We start from the raw sequence: 26,812 nt of genomic DNA, 5'->3' as shown, positions 1-26,812 counted from the left end.
GTAAGACAGTCGTTCATTTTCTCATATAACTTTCTTAAACAATTTAAAAGACCTAACTGTCTACTACTATAAGTAATTTTAATACAGTACAATGTATTATGCGCATCAACAATTCGAGACTCTGATTGAATTGTTAGGGATATTAGATTGACAATTAATAGGGCAATAACCCCACGCCTTATACGTTGGCATATTACCATGAACAGTGTATAAATCGATCGTTTACAGGCCAGCAAATAGGTTTATTATAATTACGATTGGAAATACAGTGTATAACGGTGATGGGGCTTTCTGTATTTGTGCACTTCGCTCATGGAATTCTCTGCCATTGCATATTCGAGCTGTTCAAACATAGGATGTTTTTAAAGTAAACTAAAAATCACCTTTTCACGTCTTTTTAGTCGTATTTTGAGCGTTTCTATGATGAGTTTTTATAATACCAGCTTTTTCCTTTGCGTTTTTACTATGGGTTTTAAAATAATTTTATGTTTCTTTTTGTAAAGCGCATTGAGATTATGTTAAAGTTATACGCTATCTAAGAAATAAAGATTAAGGTTAAGATTACTTAACACTACCATTATGCACAGTTTCGATATTACCCATCCCTTACAGGAGTAATATCAAATACACTGTCCTAATTAGATTTGTGCTTGTAAAAATATGATATGATAGTAGTAAAACCCCTAGGCTTATAAAAACTTCGTTGCTAGGGGAAAAGTTTTGTCTCGCCAATATATAGCTATGTAAGACCCTTTTCACACTCGGCCTATACTGGCACGACAGGTGAAATCTCATATTACGTCCATCCTACCTTATCATATAAATAATGGTTGTAGCAGAGCAGAAAGTCGTACTGCAAAGTCTGAATACTTTAGGCTAAGTGAAAAAAAGAATTTATGAATCTAAATAAAAGGACGGGGCCAAAGGCTAACATGGCTGCTTTTTTTACATTAAAATGTTATGTAGTACTTAACATTAACCGCGGGCAATTTGTGCACAATCTGTGTGATACCCTGAAGAAATCACTTTAATCTTGGACATACTGACAATTAAACTTAGTTTAACGTGCAACAAAAGAGTTGATCTGTTTGACTTAGATTGAGCATGGAGACAGACAGACAGACAGACAGACAGACAGACAGACAGACAGACAGAAAGACAGACAGACAGACAGACAGACAGACAGACAGACAGACAGACAGACAGACAGACAGACAGACGGACAGAAAAACAGACAGACAGACAGAAAAACAGAAAGACAGACAGACAGACAGGCAGGCAGACAGACAGACAGACAGACAGACAGATAGAGAATGGATAAATATTAGACTAAGTCTTCGGAAAAGAATGTTATGCCGAAGTGGTCCTGTTTTATGTAGGATGGCGCAAGTGTGTTATATGGTGTAACTACTATTCCTAGGAAGCATACCTGAACTCGATACAATCAAAGAGACATGTTCTTGTAAATTACACCCATCTTTTCAAAACATGTATAATTTCACAGCGGCTGTCAAACATTAGTCCCTCACATTATGATTGAAAGTTTTGAAATATTAAGCCAAGAAAATGTAGACTGTATACATACCCGTGCAGGACTTTCCGCTGTTCACAACGAAGAGTTACACGTCGTATTATTTACCTTGAGTTCATAGGCTATTCAAAGTGAGTCTATCGACCTTTTGTGTGTCTTGTAAAGCGGTAGCTTTGATAAAAAGGGGTTGGTCACTCTTAACATGCCCTAGTGAAATGACATAGGTTGTGGCCCGAGACAACTGACACATCATTATCAAGGGAAATCAAGTAAACTTGTGTAAATGTCTACCGCCCAGCACAGTTTATTTTAGATTCTGGAGCGCCATAAGCTGTCCGGGACCGTTAAAAAAAGGTGAGTATATTTTGCTTGACACAGCCGTTATCGAGGGTTTTTTTTGGTATTCATATCTTTAAATAATCGGTTGAAGGTGACACTACCGGTTACCAATGCGTTCTGATTGCAACATGCATCTCAAGGTCAGGAACTTACTCACTGATGATGGAGAATAAATATCGATCACTTGTTCCTGGTGTTCACAAAGTGGCGTTTTCAGGCCTTGAGTTCAACCGAAGGGAAACATTCAGACACTTTTCGTCGTTACTTGTAATGGTGAATCGACTTACTTTGCGTTTTCCCATGCATTGTGAACGCTTTGATAACGACAGTGGACACGTCTATGTTAGATAGATAGATAGATAGATAGATAGATAGATAGATAGATAGATAGATAGATAGATAGATAGATAGAAAAATAGATTGATACATTGATAGAGATAGATAGCTGTATGGATGAATGGATCAACGGGCCGACGGACGACAGACAGATAAACAGACGCACACACAGACAAGCAAACTGATAATCCAACCCTTAAGTGTATAATCTTTAACAAACACAATACTAACGGTCCTTAATGAATGGCAACATTTAACACTTTGGGTCCTTATGCTCCTGTTTCACCTTGACACTGAAGGCCTTATATTCTATCATACATGTGACCTGCCTTTGTGAATAGTCTTAAAAAATTACTCCTTTAACATGCAGTTTCTGAGATTTACTGAATAATGAATTATTACATTCGTTAGGTACAAAGCAAACGTCACTCTTCAACTTTTTAAACCAGCTGCGGCGTCGACAGTGCGCTTACAAAATCAGCATTTTCCCTTAAATGAAGCAGTTTGTACAGTTGGTCGATCTGCTTGCTACCGAATACAAAAGGAGGTTTTCAATTACAGTGGGTCAGGTTAAAAGAGCACACATATGACCTAGATTCATGTCACCACAAGAATGGCGTTCTTTAGATATCATAGACTTGTTAGTATCTCGGCAAATCCAATTTTTGCAGTTATGCGGCATAACTCTCTGGCAATAGCATTGTGGCAGCAATGTTACAATGCTGTCAAAGTAGTGACACAAGCATATGATCCAGCAGTGCTGTTAAAGAACTTCTGTACCATGAGTGCTTCATGTCCACAGCTACCAAAAAAGGGAAAGCAAATTCATACGAAATTCATATCTTGATATATTTTGTATGGTACGTTTCTGTTATCAGGTAATATTGTTGCACTGTTGCTTGTTCTTACTCGTCTGTTGTAAACTTTGCGCGGTACAACTGGTTGACCTGTCTCCTAACAAATAAAGTGTGACCCTCCTTGCTCTGTATTCAATCTTCGGTTGGCTGCCTATTCATAAAAGAAGAGCATTCACATTTTAAGGTCATCAAGGTCTTGAAATCCAGGTCTTACGCTGATTGAAAAATGCAGTATGTAGATTTACACAGTTCGGTGTGGAAGACGTTTCTACAAAGTATGTTGACTGCAAATTCCATTCTGCGGTTCACCGGTTAGACTACACCGGTGAAATATAGGCTCCAGCTAGATGTCAGGGCATATCTTTGTTATGAGATATGCTATAGAGGGACAGTACATGAGATATTGTGAACTGCACATTACACTCTGAGAAACAAAACATTTAGTTAGGGATAGCATAATCGTGTTTACAAGTAGTAGGCGATAGCTATTTCGGCAGAGATATCTGAGCAACAGTCTATGATTTAACCAATATATGGCTATTTGATCTTCTGCGACTACGCTCCCCACTTTCTATTTTCGGGAATGATTATTTGTTCAGAAGTGAATATGATGGGCCTCTTGGAGTCTTCTAGCCGTAGAAGACGTAGTCATGCATGGACATAGGCGTTACCATATCGGCCTAAATTGAATACATCTACCTCCAACTGCTATGACAAATTTCATGAAATGCTTCTTTTATTACAGAAGCCTTAAGGTCTCCATCACATTCGTACCTTATTATTTGCTCTTTCCATCAGGGACTTCAGAAGGTTGCATGCCTATGCATTGGGATTTTCTTTGATAGATCCGAACTAATAACCGTACAGACTGGTCAGTATTATTGCTGATATTGTACTATACAGACTATACAAGCCTGTTCGTGCTGAACCTATGACTGATGATCATCGTCATTTCATACATCTTCCATTTACTAACAAAGGAATTGATGCCATTAATATCAGCAATATACTTCACAACAAAAAGGTTACATCAACTATACCTGTATACTTTAAGAACCAGTCTGTAGCTGTACCTATTCTGTCATATCGGTACACCAAGACAATCCCCAATAAAATATTCAATTACAATAAGGTATCGCGGCACTTAAAACTTGATGAATTCCTTTAAACACAGCATCCTGTGACTGCTCTACATCTCCCTTCAAATATACTCCAGTTGGCTGTGTCATCACTCGTGATCTGAACTTGTTTGAACATCACCACCTTCGTAAGATTTTATCTTGTGGACACAAGTTCAGAGAACCTCGCAGGATCAACTGGAACCATACTTTTAAGATCATTATGGACTCTGTTGAAGAATATGCCAGGAAATGGGCTAACAGGGAGGATGTACAGCTAGACACACTGTCAGAATGGGTCAAATTTGTGAGGAAAATAGTTCGTAGCCGTATTGGTCGACTGAAATCCGTGTTTGCAGAAGACCCTATTCTGTATTTAAAGATCCTAATGCTGTTAAGTGTTTGAATGATATCCATGACAAAGTGTTGTCGTCCCTGCTGATAAAGCTGCCAATAACATTGCATTTTTCTGCAAGAAGTATTATTTTGAATGTCATATAGACGAACTTGGTGTAACTAGGACCTCCATCAAATCCACTTACAGACAATCAATGTTCAACAAATCTGAAATTTTGGCAAACCATAAGTCATTCATGGATAATTTTAATATTACAACAAAGGATGACCATAATAAGTTGCCTATCTTATACTGGATACCAAAGCTCCGCAAAACATCTTACAAAGCTAGGTTTATCGCAGGATCTTCAAAAAGTTCAACAACAGAGATATCAAAGAAAATGACTTTTGTTCTTAGTACTGTTAAACGGGGACTTCAAGAATACAGTGATGTTGTCTTTTCTCGGAGTGGTATAAATCAAATTTGGATATTAGAAAATTCGAAGGAACTCTTGGAAAATTTGAAATCAAGGTCTTTTTTAAAAAATAACATTTATTAAAACTGTCAATTTTTCCACATTGTATACCACATACCACATGATAAATTGAAAGAAGGCTTGAAAACTGAAACCAAGCATTCTACAAAAACGGTTCACGCCGTTACAAATATATAGTATTAGGGTATAATTCTATATATTTTGTTAAATATATTACTAACGCTAAAGTGTTTTATACAGAGAAAGACATTATCAGTATGCTTGATTTCCTAATTGACAACATATTTGTTGAATTTGGAGGACACATTTTCCAACAGTTTATAGGAATTCCTATGGGCACTAAATGTGTTCCCTTGCTTGCCGATTTATTTCTGTTCTCATACGAGGCAGAATTTATCCAGAACCTAATCAAACAGAAATAGGTCTCTGTAGAACATTCAACCTAACATTTAGATACATAGACGATGTTATTTCAATGAATAACTCTGAATTCAGTGACTATCTCGCTATGATTTATCCTCGAGAATTGGAGATTAAAGAAACTACAGAAACGGCCTCCTCTGCTTCATATCTGGACATTTTACTTGACTTTGACTCTAACGGTCACCTTTCTACTAAGCTATATGACAAGAGAGATGATTTCAACTTTAGCATAATCAATTTTCCACACCTCATCAGTAATATTCCACTCTCACCAGTTTCTTGGGTATGCATTTCCCAGCTTATTCGATATGCAAGAGCATGCAGTTCATGTGGTGATTTTGTAAAGAGACATGGCCATCTCTCCTACAAATCAACTCTACATTCAAACTCTGTTTGGCAGGTATCGCAAGCTGGTTGATAAATACAATATCTCCCTTCGACAAATGATCGCTGATGGCATCGGTGATATGGGGCCTTAGTTAGTGACCACTATCTATCTGACTTACAGATTGATATATGGCGGGTGCCACATTTGGGGCAGGATGCGCTTACTATTTTCGAATCACCTGGCATCACTTCTTGGTCTTCTGGCCAGAGGTCCATATATCTTTCTTTCATGAATTTGACTTTGTTTGTAGACTGTCTATTCACTGTCTGTTCTGTGCTGTTTTGTGTCTATGTTTACAACTATTGTCTTACAAATTCTGACCTAGTGTTATTGGATTATGGATTGGTATGATTGCGATTATTTTACCACGTTACCTTTCATCGTTTACGTTGTGCGTGTTTCTTTACAGAAATAAGCACACGGTTTCAATTGTGTTCGTCGCTTTCAATACCGAGAAGACTAACAAAAACCTTGGAGAGGGGAAATTGATGATTTAAACTTGAGTATATATATACAAAGAATGCAAGGTAATTTGTGGCAGCGTTTCCCTTTCTCTGTACTCGTCCTATTTTTTTGTTCTCTTGTGCTTTGGGAGTTGTGATTGTTTGAGAATGCAAAATTTATGGAAATTGAAATTTGGTTAAATTAGGTCGTTTTAATGCCATCGGCCGAATACTATGGTAATTGTTAGGTTGCGATGAAAAAATACAAATCGGGTCGTTTTTAATTTGTCAAGTGTGCTATGAAGTGCTCCGTTATAAGTTGCGCTTATTTTCACACTTTTATTCTTTTCCTTCTCATTATCCTCACGCGGCTTGACTATTAAAAGACGAGCGACCTTCTGTTTCACTAAAACAATTTAGACATACGCATGGCATACCCTATCTCTAACCCGAGCTTTAAGGAGATTCCGACTCACTGTGGTGGAACAAGGAGATTGTTTTCAATATTACCAGGTAATGCTGACTGTCTTTACATACGAGCTTATACTACCACTACATCCAGAGGCACGTTGATACAACCACTACATCCAGAGGCACGTTGATACCTTTTTCAAACAAACTGTACATAATGCTATTTCACTACTGACAACAACAATCTCAATTCCAGCTGTTTTTAACAGGTAGCTTATTGGAACAAGTTCTCGGTTTCTGTTTTTCCATGGACTGCAACAATGAAAAAATTCCCAATGGCGTAGGGAGCAGGAGGGGGCAAGGGGAGGTCATATCCCCCAAAAGTGGGGAACATACACAATAACATTATTCCATGGCGTTCTTTCATCGATGCTTTGAAACACAGTAAACAGCAATTATAATGTTATTAATTGCTGAACCCAAACTTAAATAGTTGGCATGTGCAAGTTTAACAGATCAGCACATTTAAGATGGTAACTGGAGGACATTCCCGAACTTAATTAATGTGTCATATCATCTTTTCTTACAAAAAATTATAAAAGTTGTTACTCTATGTCACGTTTAAATCGCGGGACAACTTTTTACGCACCTAATTTGACGACTGAATCAAACCACGGTCGCTTGAGCCGCCATCAAGCTCGAGAACAGGGTACTATTTTACGTCTGCTTGGAGCAGAACGTAATGAACTTGAAATGTGATATTGTTGGTTAAGTTTTCTAACACCAACATTTCGCCTTTCAAACTTCGACAGTTGGCCCTGAAGAGCATGAATAGCATGCATACATGCAGCTTTGACTTCCGTTTTATCATGAACACGCGGTTTTGGCCTATCACGATGGTTCGTAAGGCTTCAGTTTGAATTTCTAGGCTTATATTTAACGGTCACAACATCAATGTAAAATTGCGGCACACCTACCATTACTATTTACATATAGGCTTACAACTTTTCTTCTTGAACAAATACGAAATATACAATTATGTACTCTACCAATATGTATTTCCTAATATTATTACATTTTCATTCGACTAAACAAACAAAAAGCCTAATACCCATAAATGTTTGTTCTGAATTACCACAACTTTGGTCAAAAGTAACCTATGTTATCTGTTTCGATAGATCGATTATGATGTCAAAATTTTGTACAAAATGAATTCATTTCTGAAAACATGAAGTCAAAATGTGAGGGGATTTCATCACAGAGGACATATTAGCATCAAAGAAAAATCGTAAAATGATCTGCTACAAAGTCCGGACCGCCATGTAGTGTCATAGTGGCTATTTATGTTTGGCGCGTTCTCTCATTAACTAGATTATTGGGTTTGAAACGCATTAGTTGCTACTGCTCCCTTAGCACAGAGAATCATGTCGACATTAGGTTCACTTGGAAATAGTGGCGAATGTGTCATTTTGTTACCAGTGTGTCAAGTAGGCCTACACCATTACACATGCGTCGTCCTGATTTGCAGAGATCTCTCGCCGATTGTGGTAAAATAGTTACTGTAACATACGTTTGCTAAGACTTTCTAAAGCTGCCTCCTTCAGGTAAAAAGAAAAATAGAGGCTATTGAAGGAACAGCACCCTTAGAGTATTCAATAACCGGTGTATTTTTTTAAATTATCAATTTAGAACTGCCGTTTTCGAACATTCGATATATCATTGACCATACCAAAGTTGTCGCTTTTTGTCGTCTACTTCATTTCCTATATCATTGCCGAACATTCGTACTACATCATTTGGCCCCATCCTTGGGTCTTAATTTCCGTTCAACGTGACTGTGACGATATTCGGTCAATTTTGAAATGTGCTTTCTCCTTCTGGGTGCTTAATGTGCTTTCTCCTTCTGGGTGCTTAAAAGCCAGGGAAGGAGTCATTACTCAAAATTGGCTGGTTGACTACACCTGTTCTCAAGTCATATATCATTCCACCTCTAACGACGGATCCTTAAATAATTATCCGAGTACCGTGTGTCTACTTCACGTTCAAATTTGATTCACAGCATAGTTGGTGAAGCTATAACAGTTAATGGTAAATTATGCCTCTATGTAATAAATTGCAGGCTCACGACGGCCTTTCCGCCTTTACTTTTGAATTTGTTTGTTTCTCTGCTTCCAATGATGAACTATTCATGTTCCTTATTTTTCATTGCTTGAAACTTACAATATGAACGAAAAACTTCAAATATCTTCGACTATTTTCAATTCAGCTGATTGGGTGCATTCTTCCGAACCGAATGTATTCAGTATTTTTGGCCGTTCTAGTCCAATAGTTCAGGGTCACCTTGAATAATTTTCTTGTACATTAGCCCTGCTTGCTCTTTTTACGGTACAGTGACATACTGGTATGGCATTTTGCAGTGAGTTCGTAGAACAGATTCTGAATACATTTCGAGGTTACAGTATGGCAGGTCGGTGAAAAGAGATACACCTTTTTTTGCTTAAATCAGTTCGGATACTTACTGTATATAGAAAATATTTTCACGTGACGAATATTCACCAGAGGTAATATTTTTTCTCAAAACGAGGCTAAACAGCGTTCGCTAATCCTGGTTCAGTGTTGGAGACTACGTATGTTAAGAACACAAAATATCCATGAGACACCCACTGCTGAAATGTCCATTGCACAGATAATCCAGAATATAGGTCTGGTGTGAAGAAACGATTAAATTCTGCGATAGAAATCAACAGAAAATTGGGTTTTATCTAATTGCTAATTCATGCTTCCGCACGCTGCAATATCGGTAGTGCTTGTCACGTAGCAACAGCCTAGTTCAAGGCTACGGCAGCAGTCATAGCCCTCACTTTGACACAGGCTTTATTATATATATAGAGAAAAATCATAATTTTCCCTATTTTGTAATTCCAAAACTAAATACTTTACTTTGGCTGAATATACATGAATACTTTAGTCGGTGTTCACACAGCGCGTTTATGCCGTAGGGATATACAAGGAGGTATCTTACTAGGTACATTCTATTTGCGATGCTGAACTAGAGTTATAAGTACTCGGACTTTCAGTTCCAACTGACAACTCGAATTTACTGAGTTTGTACGATCTCCTGCAACCTGGGTGTCAAACAGCTCAGCGATTTTCATTCTGCTATTTCTATGTCGAAATCCATAGAAAGTATCGATTGAAGTTGCGTTTACCTTCAATTGTTGATTCCCATTTCGCTGGTTTGGGCGTGTGCATGTGATATTTCGTTTTGAAGTTGACTGGCATTGCTTTTACCTTATTGATCCTCATTTCGCTGGCAAGCCTTGTGCATTCTGAGTCTCATAGTCGTAGTCACGTGTCCCTTGGGATTATTTACGACAGTCTCTGCAGTTTCCAATGTAAACAATATGGGGTCTCACTTCTTGTACTGTTTCTCTAAGGGCGTTCACCGAATTCAAAATCATTTCGATTTGTGCAAAATGTGAACTTAATATTTTAGTAAACTGTAAAGTTTTGAAATATATAGCCCTTTTAGCTCAAGTGTTCACGGAAGCCAACGTCTAGACAATGGCTGTTTGTCTGTCTGACTGTCTGTCTGCATTGCCCACCTGTCTACCTGCCTGTCTGTCTGCCTGTCTGTCTGTCTGCCTCTCTGTCATCTATCCGTCTGTCTGTCTGTCTGTCTGTCTGTTTGTAGACACGATATCTCAAGAACTGCCGATCAGATGGAAGAAAGTTTAGCATACAGATGTGAATTGAAGCTTATGAGATCTGATTAGTTTTGTTTGACGTAGCTTGCATGATAATTGATATTTGCATAATTGATGATTTCATCATATTAGACGGTACCTTAAAAAGTACTGTTTGGATTTAAACAACATTTGGATCAAAGATGCAATATTGACAGTGAGCATGATAGATTGGACTCTGGTTGGTATGGCTCGTATAATCATTGGTTCTTTGCATAATTAGTGATTTCCACTGTACCACAATATTTCAAGAATGGCTGCATTTTGATGGCTGCATAAAATAGGTTTAAAGGGGACACTACCTCATCTTATGAATACGCTTAAAGATGTCAATAATGGAACCATGTGGAAAATTTATAGGTCAAGGAGAATTTTTTCAGATAGGCATTGTTCATTTTCATATTCAATGCACTTTCCTTATTAGGGATACAGCTCTTTATTGACTCGATCGAAGTTGACGAAAGTTGCTTCTTCCATTGAAGATAGTATGACATAAGATAATTGAAATCACTTAGAATTTTCACATCAGCAAAGTGCTAATTTGAGTATTTAACAAACGTTCCTATTGTGGGAAATATCACTGAATTGACTTGGCAGAAATTGACGAAACGTGAAGTAGATATCAAAGGCACTATGATATAACAGTAGTAAAAGCCATTAAGGAGTTTCACTTCAGCAAATGAATTACTTATTTGCATATTTAACGAACTTACCTTATCATGGCTATATCTTCAGATCTTTGGATTCATTCGACCAAATATTACGAACATGGCAAGGTACATTAAAGTTACTATGATGTATCATTACCGAGAGTCATTTAGCATTTTCACATCAACAAATAACTTATTTGCACATTTAACGAATTTTCCTAACTAGCGATGTAAGTCTAGATTTATTCCACCGAAGATGACGAAACCTGCAGTGTACTTTGAAGATACAATGATAAGGAAGTCATTCAGCATTTTCACACCAGCAAAGAACCAATTTACATATTTTAAGAAAATTTCCGATTTGGCATATTTAACTGGAGGAACTATACAGAAATGGTTGAAACTTAACTAATGAAAAGATGACATATTAGAGGTCAACTATATTTCGTATTTTACGTCAGCTAGCTGGCGATTTGCATATTTAATGAGCTGTTGTCAATGACGCTTATAAAACTGAAAAGATACGGTGTTTCCAATCGGTTTCGAACTCACAACCTACGGTATCCACTCACCTGGCAAAGAAGCAACAGACAAAACCGCTCGGCCAAATCCCCACTCTCAAAAAGAGTGGTTCAATAACCGAGCTTCTAGTTGTTAAATTTTTTCTGACTGTGACCCCTCAACACGTTGTAAAGTTCAAAAGCACTCACGCTCTCACGCTTACTATCACACATTGCACGCAAACTTTATCGAAGCAATGGATACAGAAAATCGGATAAAACTTACAAAGATAATTACATAGATATTTATTGACGTTTGACTGGAATCAAAGCCAAAATTGATGATATTGCCATGCATTTTGCCATTAGCTTATTGGTAATTTGCATATGGCATGTAAAAGTTGAAGGACTTCAGAGTAATTAACTTGCTACACAATGCGATGATATCATGATATCACAGCAGTAAAATAAGTTTACCATTATCGTTTCAGGTAATCAGTAACTTGTATACATAACGTTATTTCAAATCAATTTATACTTCATGAATACATCTCGTAATGTTCATCATAGAAATTAAATGAAGAGGCAAACTCATGGCCATAACATTTGAGAAAATTCACTTTCATGCGACTGCAACATATACTGAAATATGGGAGCATTTTCAGTTCATAACATGTTTTTAAAAAGTAGCTTTATCTGCAAACGACGATATGCGCTCAATTAAAAAAAAAATTATAACTACGGTTTACACACTTATGGGTATAATTATACCTGTTTGTGCACGAGATACTGACTTGAACAGGCATCACACTGTAGCGTGCGAGAAGCTTGTTATATTGTCAGCCTTGCACTCTGTTATTAAGTCACTTATAAGGAGTCTGACAATTAAATCGTGAATTTTATGAAGTTGTACAAAGTGGATTATGATATTTCGTTATTATGAATTGTTGCAAAGAAGTATGTTTGGAATCTCGAGGGCGATATCGAATACATCACAACTACATTTAATACAATTGTTACAAAATTCGTGAATCAGAAAGTCTAATTCGCTTCTATATAGCCATACGCTGATCACAGTGCATGACTACCACCTAAGTACAACTGGGTAACCTGTTTGACACTCATACAAAACAGGATCGTGTCATTCATCAGAAAAAATAGCACCTAGGAGTCCTTTTAGAAATTGCCTGAAACATATTTTTCCTACTTTGCCTGGACGTGACATGTTGAAAGACATAAAATGTGGTGCATGCAATCCTGCCTTTTCCGCGATTATTTATCACAACCATTAAGTCTACCGGATACATTTCTTTTACAACCTTCCACAGGGAGTTGTTAGATATCTACATGTATATTTCCAGATTGGAACAAAAGAATGACATTTATCATCATTTATTTATCAACAGATATTTATAGAATTTATACGTGCACCTTATGCCCCAGCTGATACCTGTCTATAACATTTTCTCGAGTGGATAGAGTCTTGTTTCCAAAAGCATGCAGTCAGTCAGAAGCAAGGTGAGGAGCGTACAAGTAGATCTCGATAGCATAGATGACGACATCAGCGTCGATGGAAGTAAGGTATTGGACCATGCCAAGGTAATCTATGATGTAGAGAGCTCCAGGCCTGACAGTAATGAGCAAGATGGAGTCAAATTCAAATACAAATTAGATGATATACCACCGTGGTATGCCTGTTTTGCATTTGGACTTCAGGTAAGAAAACTTGATAAAATATTAAACAGGGAGGGTACACAGTAAAATTAAAAGATAAAACCCGACACCAGGATTGTTTTACTTCACTTCACTTTACTTTATCTTTCGTAGCGGAAAAATTCCCTTCAATTGACATTTTCGACGTCCAGTGATGACACCTAGGAGGATGTCTTCCTTGTACCAGGAAGAAGCTCTTTTCTACATGTCGATATGGTAGAGCAAATATATACTCCAAGAAACATGATATTTCCACGTGCATTTCTACATGTTAGATCAGGATGGTGTATTCTTTCTGGATACACAAGTTTAAATTAGGGAAAGGCTATATAATCTATTTTGAGTTTAAGCCGCCTTATGCCCTATCACAAAAAGTTGACTGTTTCATATGCATTATTTGTATGATCAAAAATATCGTTCATACAGTATGAAAGACACAACGATATTATGCAGTGCAAATTTCCCCCTGAGTAAGTTATCCAGAACGATGATTAAATCAAATTGTTACAACTTCTAAGCACTTTCCGTAATCTGTAACTCTCTATTTTCTATCTACTGCGGTAGTCACTTGAGGCTCTTATAGGTACGTAAGCAAATCACACATGAATCGGCGCCAATTTGTAGGCGTGACTGGTAGTAGATTTTAAGAGACGTCTTCACGGTGTCTATTAAATGCCAAAGGTTAATGACGTCACCCGCTAGCCAAGCAAATAACAGGCATGCAAACGCAATGGCGCGAAGCAATGTCGGCGCCTGAAAACTGTAAAAGTTACAGTACAGGAATCTGGTATGAACAGGAACTCTATTGCTCTCAAGAACAGATTAACAATAACATATAAAAAATAAGGAAAAGCACGAAATTCATTTAGACTGTAGTGTTTTAACTGGAAAATGAATGTCCTACCAGTAATATTTAGCAATAAACCTTTGTGCAGAAAGCACAAATTCCTACGAAAACACTGTATTTGAAAAAAGGCTCCTGTGTTTCAGTATATATTGCAGTTGTCTTTAATTTGAATTTATTGAAACTAAACTAAAGGTTTGCAACTTCATAGAAATTGTTATGATAAGCATCACGAACAATATTCACCATAGATTAATTTTAAAAGTCATTATGTATACAAATATGTAATTCCCTGAAATGAAAATACCATATGCCTTCGACTTCTGTTATTGTATCACCATTTATAACAAGAGCAATTGCTTTTAGTCAAATCCTTCAAGCTTTATATATCAAATTGTGAAAGCCCAGTAGATATACAAATAACAAATTTGATGAGTAGAAAATTAAAAATATCTTCCATCTTCTTAATCTTTAGTTGGTCAGTCAGCAAAATCTTCTCATATATGATCGGTGAAGTCATACTGTCGTCAATTTTTGAGTTTGAATTTTTGTTGGCTTTTGAACTAAACTAGGGAGGAATCTTCTACATGAGTGTATAGCAATTTTGAAAAGTGACGGAGGGTCTTATACTCGAGCAGGGTCTTATGATCGAACGAGTACGGTAACATACAAGCCACACTCACCAAAAACTAATAAGCTCTCAGTTTCAAACAGGATGTATGCACTATACGCTGTATTTCATTCCAGTCCTATCATTTGTTCTTGAGATCTCGTGCTAATAGACAGAAAAATAGACAGACAGTTATCGCAGCGATATTAGCTCATGTGAGTCATCATGTGAGCTAAAGAGACTGATAACCTAATTTATTGAATGCATAGTCACATTTCTCTCTCTCTCTCTTTCTCTCTCTCTCTCTCTCTCTCTCTCTCTCTCTCTCTCTCTCTCTCTCTCGTTTCGTATCGTTTCATTTCCTTATCATTTTGAAGGTGACAACTTTATCGAATTATATAGTAAAAGACTACCTTGGTCGATGACAGTGCAACAGCTAACGGATAATTATGATGACGATTTGTCGACATTGTTCGAGAAAATTTTTCAGTTTAATTGGTAATTCATCATACGTTATGTTTACTTTTATTTTTAGCATCATCTGTCGATGTTCGGTAGTTCGTTACTATTCCCGCTTATCATGGCCAATATGTTCTGTGTGCCAGAGAGCGAGAAGAACACTGTGATAAGTCAATTGTTCAGCGCAATTGTTATAACCGAAGCCGTTGGAACCTTTTTGCAGACCACCTTTGGTACAAGGTTCGTATGTGGTTTCAAATATGTTGTCTTGTTAGGGGTTCAAGTAATAACCAAAACGATTAGTATTTATTATATCAAATTCTTAAATACTTTACTATCCATCCTAACACGACAACAATGAAATGTTATTGCAATGACAATAAATACCGTCATTGGCTCCTACTTGCACTTATTGAAACAATTCATCTGCCTCACAGGTAGATCAACATGCCGTGTATCTAAATCGTCCTAATGACCTACACTATATATTTGTTTTAGGTTGTTTTCTATAGACCATAGAAATCTTTCTGAATTTTGCAAATACCAGACTTTTGTAGTTGGTAGCCTTCAAGATCAAAGGCAAATATTTCAGCTTACTCTATCATATAACAATGACTTAAAAATAAAATATTTATAATTTCAAAATGTAAGTTTTGAAATTCTCACGCTTTGTTGAATCGTTTGCAGGTTACCCATAGTTCAGGGAATTGCGGGTAACCTTTACGTTCCAGCAAGTGTAATCATGGCTACAGGAAAGTGGAAGTGCAGAGACTCTGAAACAGGTACTATGACAAAGGCAGGTAGACCGACGCACAAACTGACTGACTGCTTGACAGATGCCGACAGGCAAAACGAGGCAGAGACAACAGTGACGTTGAGGGAGACAGGGAAGGCATAGAAAATATAGATACTGGTAGAAGGAAAGATAGAAACAGGTATAAAATTGTAGCTTGTTGACGCCTGAAGAGGGCGCAAGGTGACAAAATGAGAACACAGACAAACAGACAAATATGGAGAGACTACCAACATTGATGTTGTAATAGATAAAAATGTGTTGGTTCTGTCGCGACACTTCAGTTGATCGCGACGATAAATTTCATATGTTTTATTCGGTTTTTTTATCAAAGAAGGTCACAAACGACCCTTGATATCTTATTTATTTCGACATGCAAAGAGGGACAATTAGCTATATCCGACCCGATGCCCAAAGTCTGCGAAGAGAACGAACTTGTTTTTCATTGACAAACATTTCACACCAATTAATACATTTTTACTGTCTTCTCAAATAGAGAAAACCTTCCATAACCAATATATGACCAAGGCAATGTTTACCTCCAGTAGAGGCTTGAAAAATCTTACCGCATTTTTCTCATGGATTCAACGCTGTTGGGTTGTAAGGATTATGAATTGGTTTCCTGTTTGAAAACTATTATAATTGACGCTGATGTTTTTCCAGATCTCAACTTCAACGACACTGATAATTCTACTGTGGAATATGAAGTTACGTATAAGGAGAGAATCGCGGAGGTAAGATCAGAATTCAGTGCAGTGCGAATACAGGTCCTAGTCCAGAGTTTTACCGTAAGTTTTTACTACCCCAAAATTTACGTTTTAAATAGCGTCATTTTGACATTCTAAACGATGAACGATAAGTCAATTTTCTTCGCGGAGAAATGGGACACCTGAGTTTGTCTTTAGAGCAAAACCCCATTATCATAGTTTACAATGACACCACTTAGACCAGGTTGATTTGGAAAATAGGTTGTGTCCAATATTCTTCAATCTTGCAAGAATATAAAAGAACTGGCAAAACGCGGTAAATAAGACATTAGAAATTAAAGGCTTTACATGTTCTTATCGGCGTTACATTACTACAGATTCAAGGGGCAACCATGGTCGCGGCATGTGTCCAAATCGTACTTGGATTATCAGGTGTAGTCGGCTTTCTTATGCGCTATGTCGGACCACTTACTGTGGCTCCAACTCTGTCACTGCTCGGACTGGCTCTCGGTGAAATTGCTCTGGCAAACACCAAGATGCACTGGGGAATTGCCTCCCTGTAAGTATTCACTCATTTTCCTGTTGAACATGTCATTTAAAAGTATGTTTCATAAAATATGTCACTGATTCCTAGTACACAGCCAGCAATTCCTCGCTGATATTTAACCTAGATTCAGGTTTTTTTAAATTTCTCCTATTAACTCGTGAAATTTACCTAATCTCAACTTATATGCTTACCTCGAAGATCTAATTTTCAAACCATATAAATGATGAGGTCGAGATAAAGTCAAAAGTGCGATTGGTCGACATTCCGCGATAATCGCACGAAATTTTCAGTTTTACATCATGGAACACAAGACCCTTTTGCAAAGCAGTTCTCAACTGTCTGTCGAAATACTCATACTTTTGCAGGGATGGTATATCTCAGCGGTATAAATTTATGTTCATGCGCGTTTCCATACCTAACTCCGGTACATTGAATTAAGGTAAAACGCGCCACGGGGACAGAAATTCGGGCTTTCAAATTTTATCAATTCACTTCAGACCTATCACTCGTGGGGGCTCCTTTCATAGGTCTTGATGAAAAAGTTTTCACCGTCTTAGTTTTTCGAAACTTGAAAATTGTAATTTTTTCGGCTGACTTGCAGCGTGTCTGCAAGGTTATATCTGATTGGTCGATTGTCATTATTTACAGCAACTTAGGGAGTTTATTTTCATTATTCAATTATAATGGTGAGATTCTGCCAACCAATTGGATAAAAGCTTTCAAATCGCTGCAAGTCGCCCCAATTTTTTCCATAGAGTTAACACAGGGATGGCGGCCATTTTAATATTTCTCTCTAGTACCAAAATTTGCCATGTGACCCCTGACCCCACACGTGGGCTAATGTCATAGCCATGTATGTCTGTCTGTCTGTCCTTGTGCGTGTGTGTGTGAGTGTGTGTGTGGGACTGTCTGTCTGTTTACACGATAACTCAACAGATTCAAGTCAGATTTAAGAGACAGGTACCATATGCTACTAGCAAGAACTGATTAGATTTTGGTTAGTGTGGTTTGTATATTAATGAAGTTATGCAATATCATTTTTTCGTATAATAGTTTCCCGATGACAGTTACGACTGTGTCGATATGTATCAAGAAATACTGAACAATATTTCATGAAACTTTTCATAGATGACAATCTCAGAACATTATGATGATATTATGAGAGTCATGTCTATTGTCTGCTCATTTGCATATTTAATGAACTTTTGTAATTAGTGACATAACTCTGAAATTCCTTCACCAAATTTGATGATACAGGCAACAAATATTGATCTGACATATATCTAACTGAACCGTGAAGCATTTGGCAATGTCGTGTCAAATAATAGCTCATTTGCATACTTTATTTACTTTGTAATTAGGTATATAACTCTGAAATTACGGTACCTAATTCAGTGAAACTTGCTACAGATATTGGTCTGATAAATATCTAATTGTACTGAGAAGCATTGAGCAGTGTCAAGTTAATAAATTGCTCATTTGCATATTTTATGAAGTTTTATAGTTATGCATATAACTGCGAAATAACTGCTCCAAATTTGATGAAATTTGCTGAGGATACTGATCTGACAGATATCTAACTGTGGTGTAAAGCATTTACAGGTGTATAGTCAATTACGGGTTCATTTCAGGGCATCATGTGCATATTTAATAAACTTTGTAATTAGGTATATAACTCTGAAATTCGATTAAACTTGCTACAGATATTGATTTGATAATATAATATTGTCGTATGAAACATTAAAGAGTGTCAAGTTAAATAAGTGGTCATTTGCATATTTAATGTACTTTCTGATTAGTGATATTACTCCAAAATAACAGCATAAAATTTAATGAAACGTGCAACATATGTTGATCTGATCGATATCTAATTGTCCAATGAACGTTGAGGAGTGTCAAGTTAATAAACAGCTCATTTGCATACTAATATTAAATAAGTTTTGTAATTAGTGTTCCAACTCTGAGAGTACTGTGAGAAAGTTGAGGAAACCTGCTACATATAGTGATATAAGAGATATCTGATTGTTCTGTGAAGCGTACTACTATTAATGAATCTGTTGTAAAGCACGTGAGCACAATCAGTTCACATCTGGTTATTCTTGCTTTGGTAAGACAATGGTCGAAAGTTTCATTGAAGAAAGTTTGAACAAATTTAAAGTTTAAGTCTTTCACTTTCCAGGAGCGAACTACCTTAAGTGAAACGTCTATAGAGTTTGTCTTTGTTTCTATATGTTTCTTTACTTGGGAAAAGACCAAAATAATGAAGTTAAAAAACAAAATATTGCTTACATTTTTATCACCACGATGATAGTATGTCGGCGTGCCAGGATAATGTCTAGTGTCATATTGGGATCAGCTTACATTAAAGTTATGACACCTTCCTAAGATTGTTTGCAGGTTTATATCCTTTCAATGCAGTATGTTAACATAATCACCGTCGTTTTCAAATGATTGCCTTCAAAGCTAAGCGAAAGGCTATAATAGCCTTATGCTAATGCTGTTACTGACACATAATAATATCTAATGGTAAGAGTATCTTGAAGTTGTAGGCTCCCCCTACAAAAGAATCAGACCACACATAGTGATAACTTTGTTACTGATTGTAATTTCCTCATATGATTGTCAGAACGGCGGGTCTTATCATAATCTTCTACCTGTACATGGGAAAAATCAAAATACCCTATCCATGGTGCACAGTCAAGAAGCAAAGGAGATGTTACATCGATGGCGCAAAAATATTCGTGCTGTTTCCTGTAAGTGCTTATGTTAGCTTTCTTGACTGGCATTCATCAACTAGGAATTTGTCCGTCCTTTTTGCAAGTACACAGAAACGCAGCAACGTCACGACTTAAGGGACACATTCATGTACAATATGCGACTATTGTGGTTTATGTACACGTATTTGATTCACACATTGTAACCATTTAGGCAGGCTTTCCACTGTATCATGAATAAGTTGAGTTACATGTTATGAAGGAAATTTAACCTAGTCGTAGATGACATTGCTTGGTTTATTTTGATCCCTCTATCATTTCAGGTGATTTTGTCTATATTTATCTCATGGTTGTTCTGTTACATCTTAACCGAAGCTGGTGTGTTTACCGACGATCCATCAGATCCGTCTTACCAATCCAGAACTGACCGAAATGCTGAAAACATTGCGTCTATTCCATGGGTCTGGTTCCCTCTTCCATGTAAGTTTTTACACACTCTATATCAAAACAAGTGCATCCCAAATATAAACCCTTCACCTAATGTTAACTGTGTATAGGACAAACTACCTGAACTACTATAAAAAAACAAATTGACTAATTCATAATCATGATGAAAGGATTAAACGACTGAAGTAAACTCCTTGGCAAGACAAAAAGAAAATACGTTATTTCAAGAATTTGAAAAGTATATGATTTTATTGGTACTTGATTATTGACAGATAATGCGATAAAAGCATCGATTGAAAACGAAGGAATGATTGACAAGATTTTAGGACAACTAATACACTTCGAGAAGAATCGTTTCCCGTTCATCTGAATCTCATTACATGCCCATAGTTTACAAACAGTCTTTATTAATAATTTAAATGAAGGATTAAACATACAATGGTATCTTGTTTTTAGTTCGATGGGGTGTACCAACGGTGAGTGTGGCAGCAGTTATTGGTATGTGTTCTGGTGTTTTCGCCTCCATCATCGAGTCAATTGGTGACTACTACGCATGTGCCTCCATGTCTGGAGCCCCTCCACCGCCTGGCCATGCTTTAAATCGCGGTATTGCAGTGGAGGGACTAGCCTGCCTGTTCGCTGGAATGTGGGGCTCTCTAGGAGTGACGTCGTATTCGCAGAACACTGGCGCCATAGCTATTACCAAGGTAATGGGTGCACACGCATGAGAAGTATTGTTTAAAATATCGAGCAACTAACATGCTTAATGTCTATTGCTGAGCTTATCCATCGGATATCGTTCCAAACTAAATGATAGTTTAGAATGCCACTTTCGTAGTAAATGTATTGCGGTTTGCATAATTTATCTTTTTCATAAATATTTGTTTATCGTATAATTACCCGGGAAATATTGTTTCAAATAACATAAGAAAGAAATATATTAACCCCCATGGTTGCTCGTTTCGAACATACAAGTAGCTAGTAATATTAAGCAAGAAAGCGATTGCACCAGCTAATCCACATAGAAAATAACAGTTGTTAGTCGAAGAGGTTGCCATTAAGGCGATTTTTGGTCATCTTCCACTCAGGTTGCCAGCCGTCGAGTGATGCAGTGGACCAGTCTGCTGCTCTTTATATTTGCCATTGTTGGAAAGGTTGGAGCCGTTGTCGCCTCTCTACCTACGCCTATAGTTGGAGGTGTCATGTGGACTATTTCAGGTACGATAAGTACATATTGGTGAGATTGGAGTACAACGCACCACGGGGACAGAAATTAGGACTCTAAAATTTTTACAACTTTTTTTCTGATCTATCACTTGTTGGGCTCATTTTAAAGCTCTTGCGGTAAGAAAAATTGTAACAGGCTTAGTTTTTCAAAATTCGAAAATGTTATTTTGCTTCATAGAGTTAACACAGGGGTGGCGGCCATTTTGAATTTTAAATATCGGTAAATCTTACGTTGTTTGTTACGCTAGTACCAAATTTGCACTGTGACGTCCGCCTTTATTCTTTATTTTGAAAGGGAATGGTTGAAAGATTCTGTAAGGAAAGTTTGAGCAAAAGTTTAAGTCTTTTGCTTTCGAGGCGCAAACTACCTTTAAGTAAGATCAAATAGGAAGTAGTTTCATTCACTTTGGCTTTTACACTTTTACAGCAGAACAATTTGATATATATGATATTTCCTGAAAAACAATTGAAAAACATAACTAATTAATTTTAACAGGGCTGAGTAAGATGAAAAGTAGGCGAATATACCGATCACAAAACCGAATTATTGTTGTCACAGACGTGTATGTAACTGTGTACACTTTGACAAGCACTGACATCAGGCAAACTCTGCTCAAAGAGGGCGAAAAAAACAAGAAATAGAAAGTTATGAACTTCTGAGTCTAGTCACACAATTAACAAGTGAAGTCTATGTATCGAAATATGTACATATTCGTCCGTATTTTGGCACCCGCCATACGAAAATCTGCAAATCGTCGTAGGAGATGATCGCTTCATAAAAACAGGTGTTACTGTCAGTAGGGCTGTATTCAATTTACAGAAACATTCTTTTGTTTGGGTCGTGAAATTATCAGTTAATATACATTCACTGTCTGCTTAAAAGGGACAGTATTGGAAATACGTCATCTCTTGATTTTAGATATCTCTCAGGGCTAAATATGTGGCGAATCGCTTTGCAAATCTCCATTTTTACCGAAATCACGTAACTCACTAAAGGTTCGTTATAAAGGAAGAAATGACAGTTCGACTTCCAGCAGCGCCATGCAATTATAAAATTATACGTTTACCATCGAAAACAGTAGCATTGTGCGCGCTAAAAAGCCCGAACGCAGTGAGCGTTACGTACCTGTTGCGTTGCGCTGCACTACAGTCCTCGTGCATTTTTTGTAATTACCTCATGATATCAACGATATTCCATACTTGTTTCGACCACACAGGTGTCATCGCGTCCATTGGTGTCTCTTATCTGAAGTACACTGATATGAACTCGACCAGAAACCTATCCATTTTCGGGTTCGCTTTCATCAGTGGAGTAATGATACCGGCATATTTGAATTCTGAGCCCGGCATTATTCAGACAGGTCGGTAGTGATATCGAAAAGACGGGCATTTTAATACGAATGTGTTTATTTTCACTTGATCATTTATCTTAATGCAGTCATTGGGGAAGGGGACTGTAATCGAAAAAATCGCACATATTGCAGTATGCATTAATATCGAGCTACTTTTTAGACGCTTCAGTAATGACTGACTGTGGCATTAGCTACTGCAATTGAGTCTAATCCCATGTTAGGAAAATCGATCCGATTCCTGCAGGTAAAAGTGTTCGTTTTGAATGCAACGTTTGGTGTAAAATACAAATAATCTGAAACTTGTACGTTAGTTGCACAACTTCAAAATTATTTAATACACTTATTTCGATGCATATTATGGTGTTTAAGTCACATTCACTCTATTTCCAGGGAGTTTCGAAGCTGACCAGGTACTGGACATAATACTGAAAACTGGAATGTTAGTTGGAGGTTTTCTTGGATTTGTATTGGACAACACAATTCCAGGTAAATATTGGAACAGTTCAAATATGCTCTGAATACTTTACTTGTTCTACTGATTCCTTGTTGGCATTCACTGAGCGTTTTCTCATAACTTCCATACACATGCATGCCGAATGTAATTCAGTAACAAGGTCAAGTCAATATCAGGACATAATGAAACTTCAAAGGGTACTAAGTTAAAACTGAGGGGCAGTGTTTATTGACGAACACAAAATGGACAATGGTTCTATTAGTCAGAGCTAGGTAAACGTCGCCTTTAATGTATAACATGTAGTAACAGTTCGAGTAAGAGGAATTCGCACCGTGTCCATCAGCGAAAAAATATTTACGATGAATGCTGACCTAGGTCTTAAGTATAGGCAATCAAAGTCAAAGTAATAAATATTTGACTTGATTACTACAAGGTTAACTTGGAGTAAAAGCTAACCACTCACAAGAGTTACAATACTGAAAGACTTTTGATAAAAATAATATTCCTTTCGCAGGAACCATTAAGGAGAGAGGTTTATTGTCATGGAGAGAGTATGGTAAGCAAGATTCCGAGAACAAAGGGATGAAATCGTACGACTTACCATTTTGCATGTCCTGCCTCAGGAAATGGAAATGGACCCGCTACGTTCCAATTTGCCCGACATTCATGACTAAGAAGGAATGAGACTATCAGAAACATTATTCAGTATCACCTTTTACTATGAATTATAACTCCGCTGTTTATATTATAATATGCTTAGCTGGAATCCGGCAATCTGATTGGCTTGAGCCGGGATTTATATTAGACAGGTTTGGCTACACGTTTTACGTGAACGTGAACGCGTAGAATTTTCGTTGGCATTGGCGTACATGTTCACGATCAAAAATCCGTTTGGCTACGCGTTACGTCAACCGTTCGTGTGGCACGCGCAAGAAACGATTGGGCTCGGCTTTGGTCCGCGCAGTCTGTTTCCGCATCACAGAGATAGCTCAATGGTTATTCGGTATGCCGCGAATCAACGAATGTTTCATACAAAAAAAAAACGAAAATAAATAAATATCTTTGAGGATGTCACTACCATATATCCAACTTACAATGTGCATGAATGATTCATAGTTTAGATCCTGTTTTGCTACCTAAATATGAGAATAAATTTACACATTTAAAAATTACGTGAAAACAGCTGCCTCCATGTAAATAAGCGACGCCGGCTCCGAGTACGTGGACGTAACGTCACGAATTTATGCGATGATGTGACCATTGAGCTTTCCCTGTGATGCGGAAACAGACTACGGGGACGCGAGCCGAGCTGAATCATTTCTTGCGCGTGCCAAACGAACGCGTGACGTAACGCGAAGCCAAACGGATTTTTTGCACGTGAACGTGTACGCCAACGCCAACATGGATTCTGCGCTTTCACGTTTACATAAAACGTGTAGCCAAATCTGTCTAATTTAATATCTTGGAATAACCATATTGATAAGGTCTGCGTTTCATTGAGTAAGAGAATAGGCCTACTTCGACGTTTGTACAAATTCTTTCCGCTCCACATCAGAAAAAAATTGTACTTCCTCGGTTTGATACAATCACGCTCAGACTATAGCTGTGTTGTATGGGGAAATACGCCTGCCAAGAATATTGACAGAGTGAAAAATTACAGAAGAGAACACTTAGAGTTATTCTCAACGCTGATTTTATTACTTCAACAGATCTACTTTTTGAGTTGGCTAATGTTATATCTATCAAGCAACGTGTTTTTTATTTTACATGTATTTTAACATGTAATCATGAATTTAGCGCCACCTTATCTTATATAAGCGATCGTTTCACTCAGAAATGTTCACGATTATCACACACGTGCAGCTTCCACTTTGAAATTGCTTCTTCCGAAATTCTGCACTGCAAGTGGACATAGTAAACACCTATTGCCTGGTCATGAGGGCTATATTACCCCGAGGGGCCGTGTGTTACCAGAAACACATCGCTATTCCCCGAGGCCGTAGGCCGAGGAGTATAGCGATGTGTTTCTGGTAACATACGGCCACGAGGGGTAATAGACGAGCGCTATAGCCCGAATAATGACCAGGCTATAGGTCTTTTGTAACACACATGCTCATGTTGTATTGTTATATAGTTTTAAATGTGTTTTGATATTTTGCACCGCAACAATCCATTGTGACAAGTTTACTGGACGATGTTTCCACAGCAGTTTCAGTTGTACGTGGTACCACTATCTTTCAAAACTATTCTAAGCATACCTAGCGACATCCTTAGTTGCACTTCAATCTTTTCCGTCGATGAGCTTTTCAAGTTCCTACGCTGTTGGAATATTGGAAAATGTTAGAAAATCTGTTTAGAGAATGTGTCGTCACCTATCCCGGACGCACATCACGTTCTAGTCACCCGCCATTGTTGCAAAGCTGCAGACGACACTACGGTCACGTGACCGGGCACTTTTCCAAATTTTGTCAGAACTAGCTTTTCAAAAAATACCCTCTGACGTCACTTTTGTCGATCCGATAGGGACTAGACGTATGTATATTCTCGTCACGTGACGTATTCTGGCGAATCGCAACACGGAATGAGCATGTTGTGTGTTATAAAACTTGCTATGTGTGCTGCACAACACTGGAATTCATCGCCAGAAACTATAAGATGTAACAGCAATCTTAATGTTGTTAAAAGTCAATTAAAAACATTTATCCTGGCAAGTGTAGAAAAACAACTTTTTATCTTAATTCTATTCGTGTATGTTTTTTTAGTCATCACAGTTTACATAGACTTTAACCTTTATTTTTTGTTGTTATTGTGTAAAGGACTACATTTTAAATTACAAACTTATTGTCTTCTCCCCAATTTGTGCCTGTAAATGGAAAAACTTATCATTGTGAATAACTAAGTATATATATATATATATATATATATATATATATATATATATATATATATTTATATATATATATATATATATATATATATATATATATATATTATATATATATATATATATATATATATATAATATATATTATAAAGCGCCCGTTTATTACCCCGAGGGACCTTGCGTTACCAGAAACAAATGGCTATTATCCGTGACCGTAGGCCGAGGGATATAGCGATGTGTTTCTGGTAACACACGGCCACGAAGGGTGATAAAAGGGCGCTATAGCCCAAATAACGACCAGGTTATATGTGTTTTATAACACGCCACACACTCATGTTGTATTATGTTATAGATTTTAATGTGTTTCTTTTGACATTTTGCACCGCAATAATCTATTGTGACAACTTTACATGGCGATATTTCCACAGCAGTTACAGTAGTACATGGTACCACTTTCGTCCAAAAATATTCTAAGCATAACTAGCA

The 26,812-nt window shown here is 37.3% G+C and overlaps 1 protein-coding gene across 1 annotated transcript; it reads left to right on the top strand.

The window, feature by feature from the left end:
- The first annotated feature begins 1,708 nt into the window (after nt 1-1,708).
- Nucleotides 1,709-26,290, top strand: LOC139151050 (solute carrier family 23 member 2-like). Its single transcript, XM_070723576.1, has 13 exons — nt 1,709-1,885; nt 12,982-13,291; nt 15,278-15,441; nt 15,889-15,983; nt 16,658-16,728; nt 17,079-17,260; nt 19,875-20,001; nt 20,286-20,442; nt 20,866-21,116; nt 21,498-21,627; nt 22,854-22,997; nt 23,379-23,474; nt 23,957-26,290. Exons 2-13 carry the CDS (start codon nt 13,073-13,075, stop codon nt 24,124-24,126), a joined length of 1,806 nt encoding a protein of 601 aa, XP_070579677.1. The 5' UTR covers nt 1,709-1,885; nt 12,982-13,072; the 3' UTR covers nt 24,127-26,290.
- Nucleotides 26,291-26,812: the final 522 nt, after the last annotated feature.

This window comes from Ptychodera flava, chromosome 15 (genome assembly GCF_041260155.1).
Source record: "Ptychodera flava strain L36383 chromosome 15, AS_Pfla_20210202, whole genome shotgun sequence".
NCBI lineage: Eukaryota > Metazoa > Hemichordata > Enteropneusta > Ptychoderidae > Ptychodera > Ptychodera flava.
The sequence above is the reverse complement of the archived record's forward strand: the minus strand, read 5'-3'. Positions and strand labels throughout refer to the sequence as shown.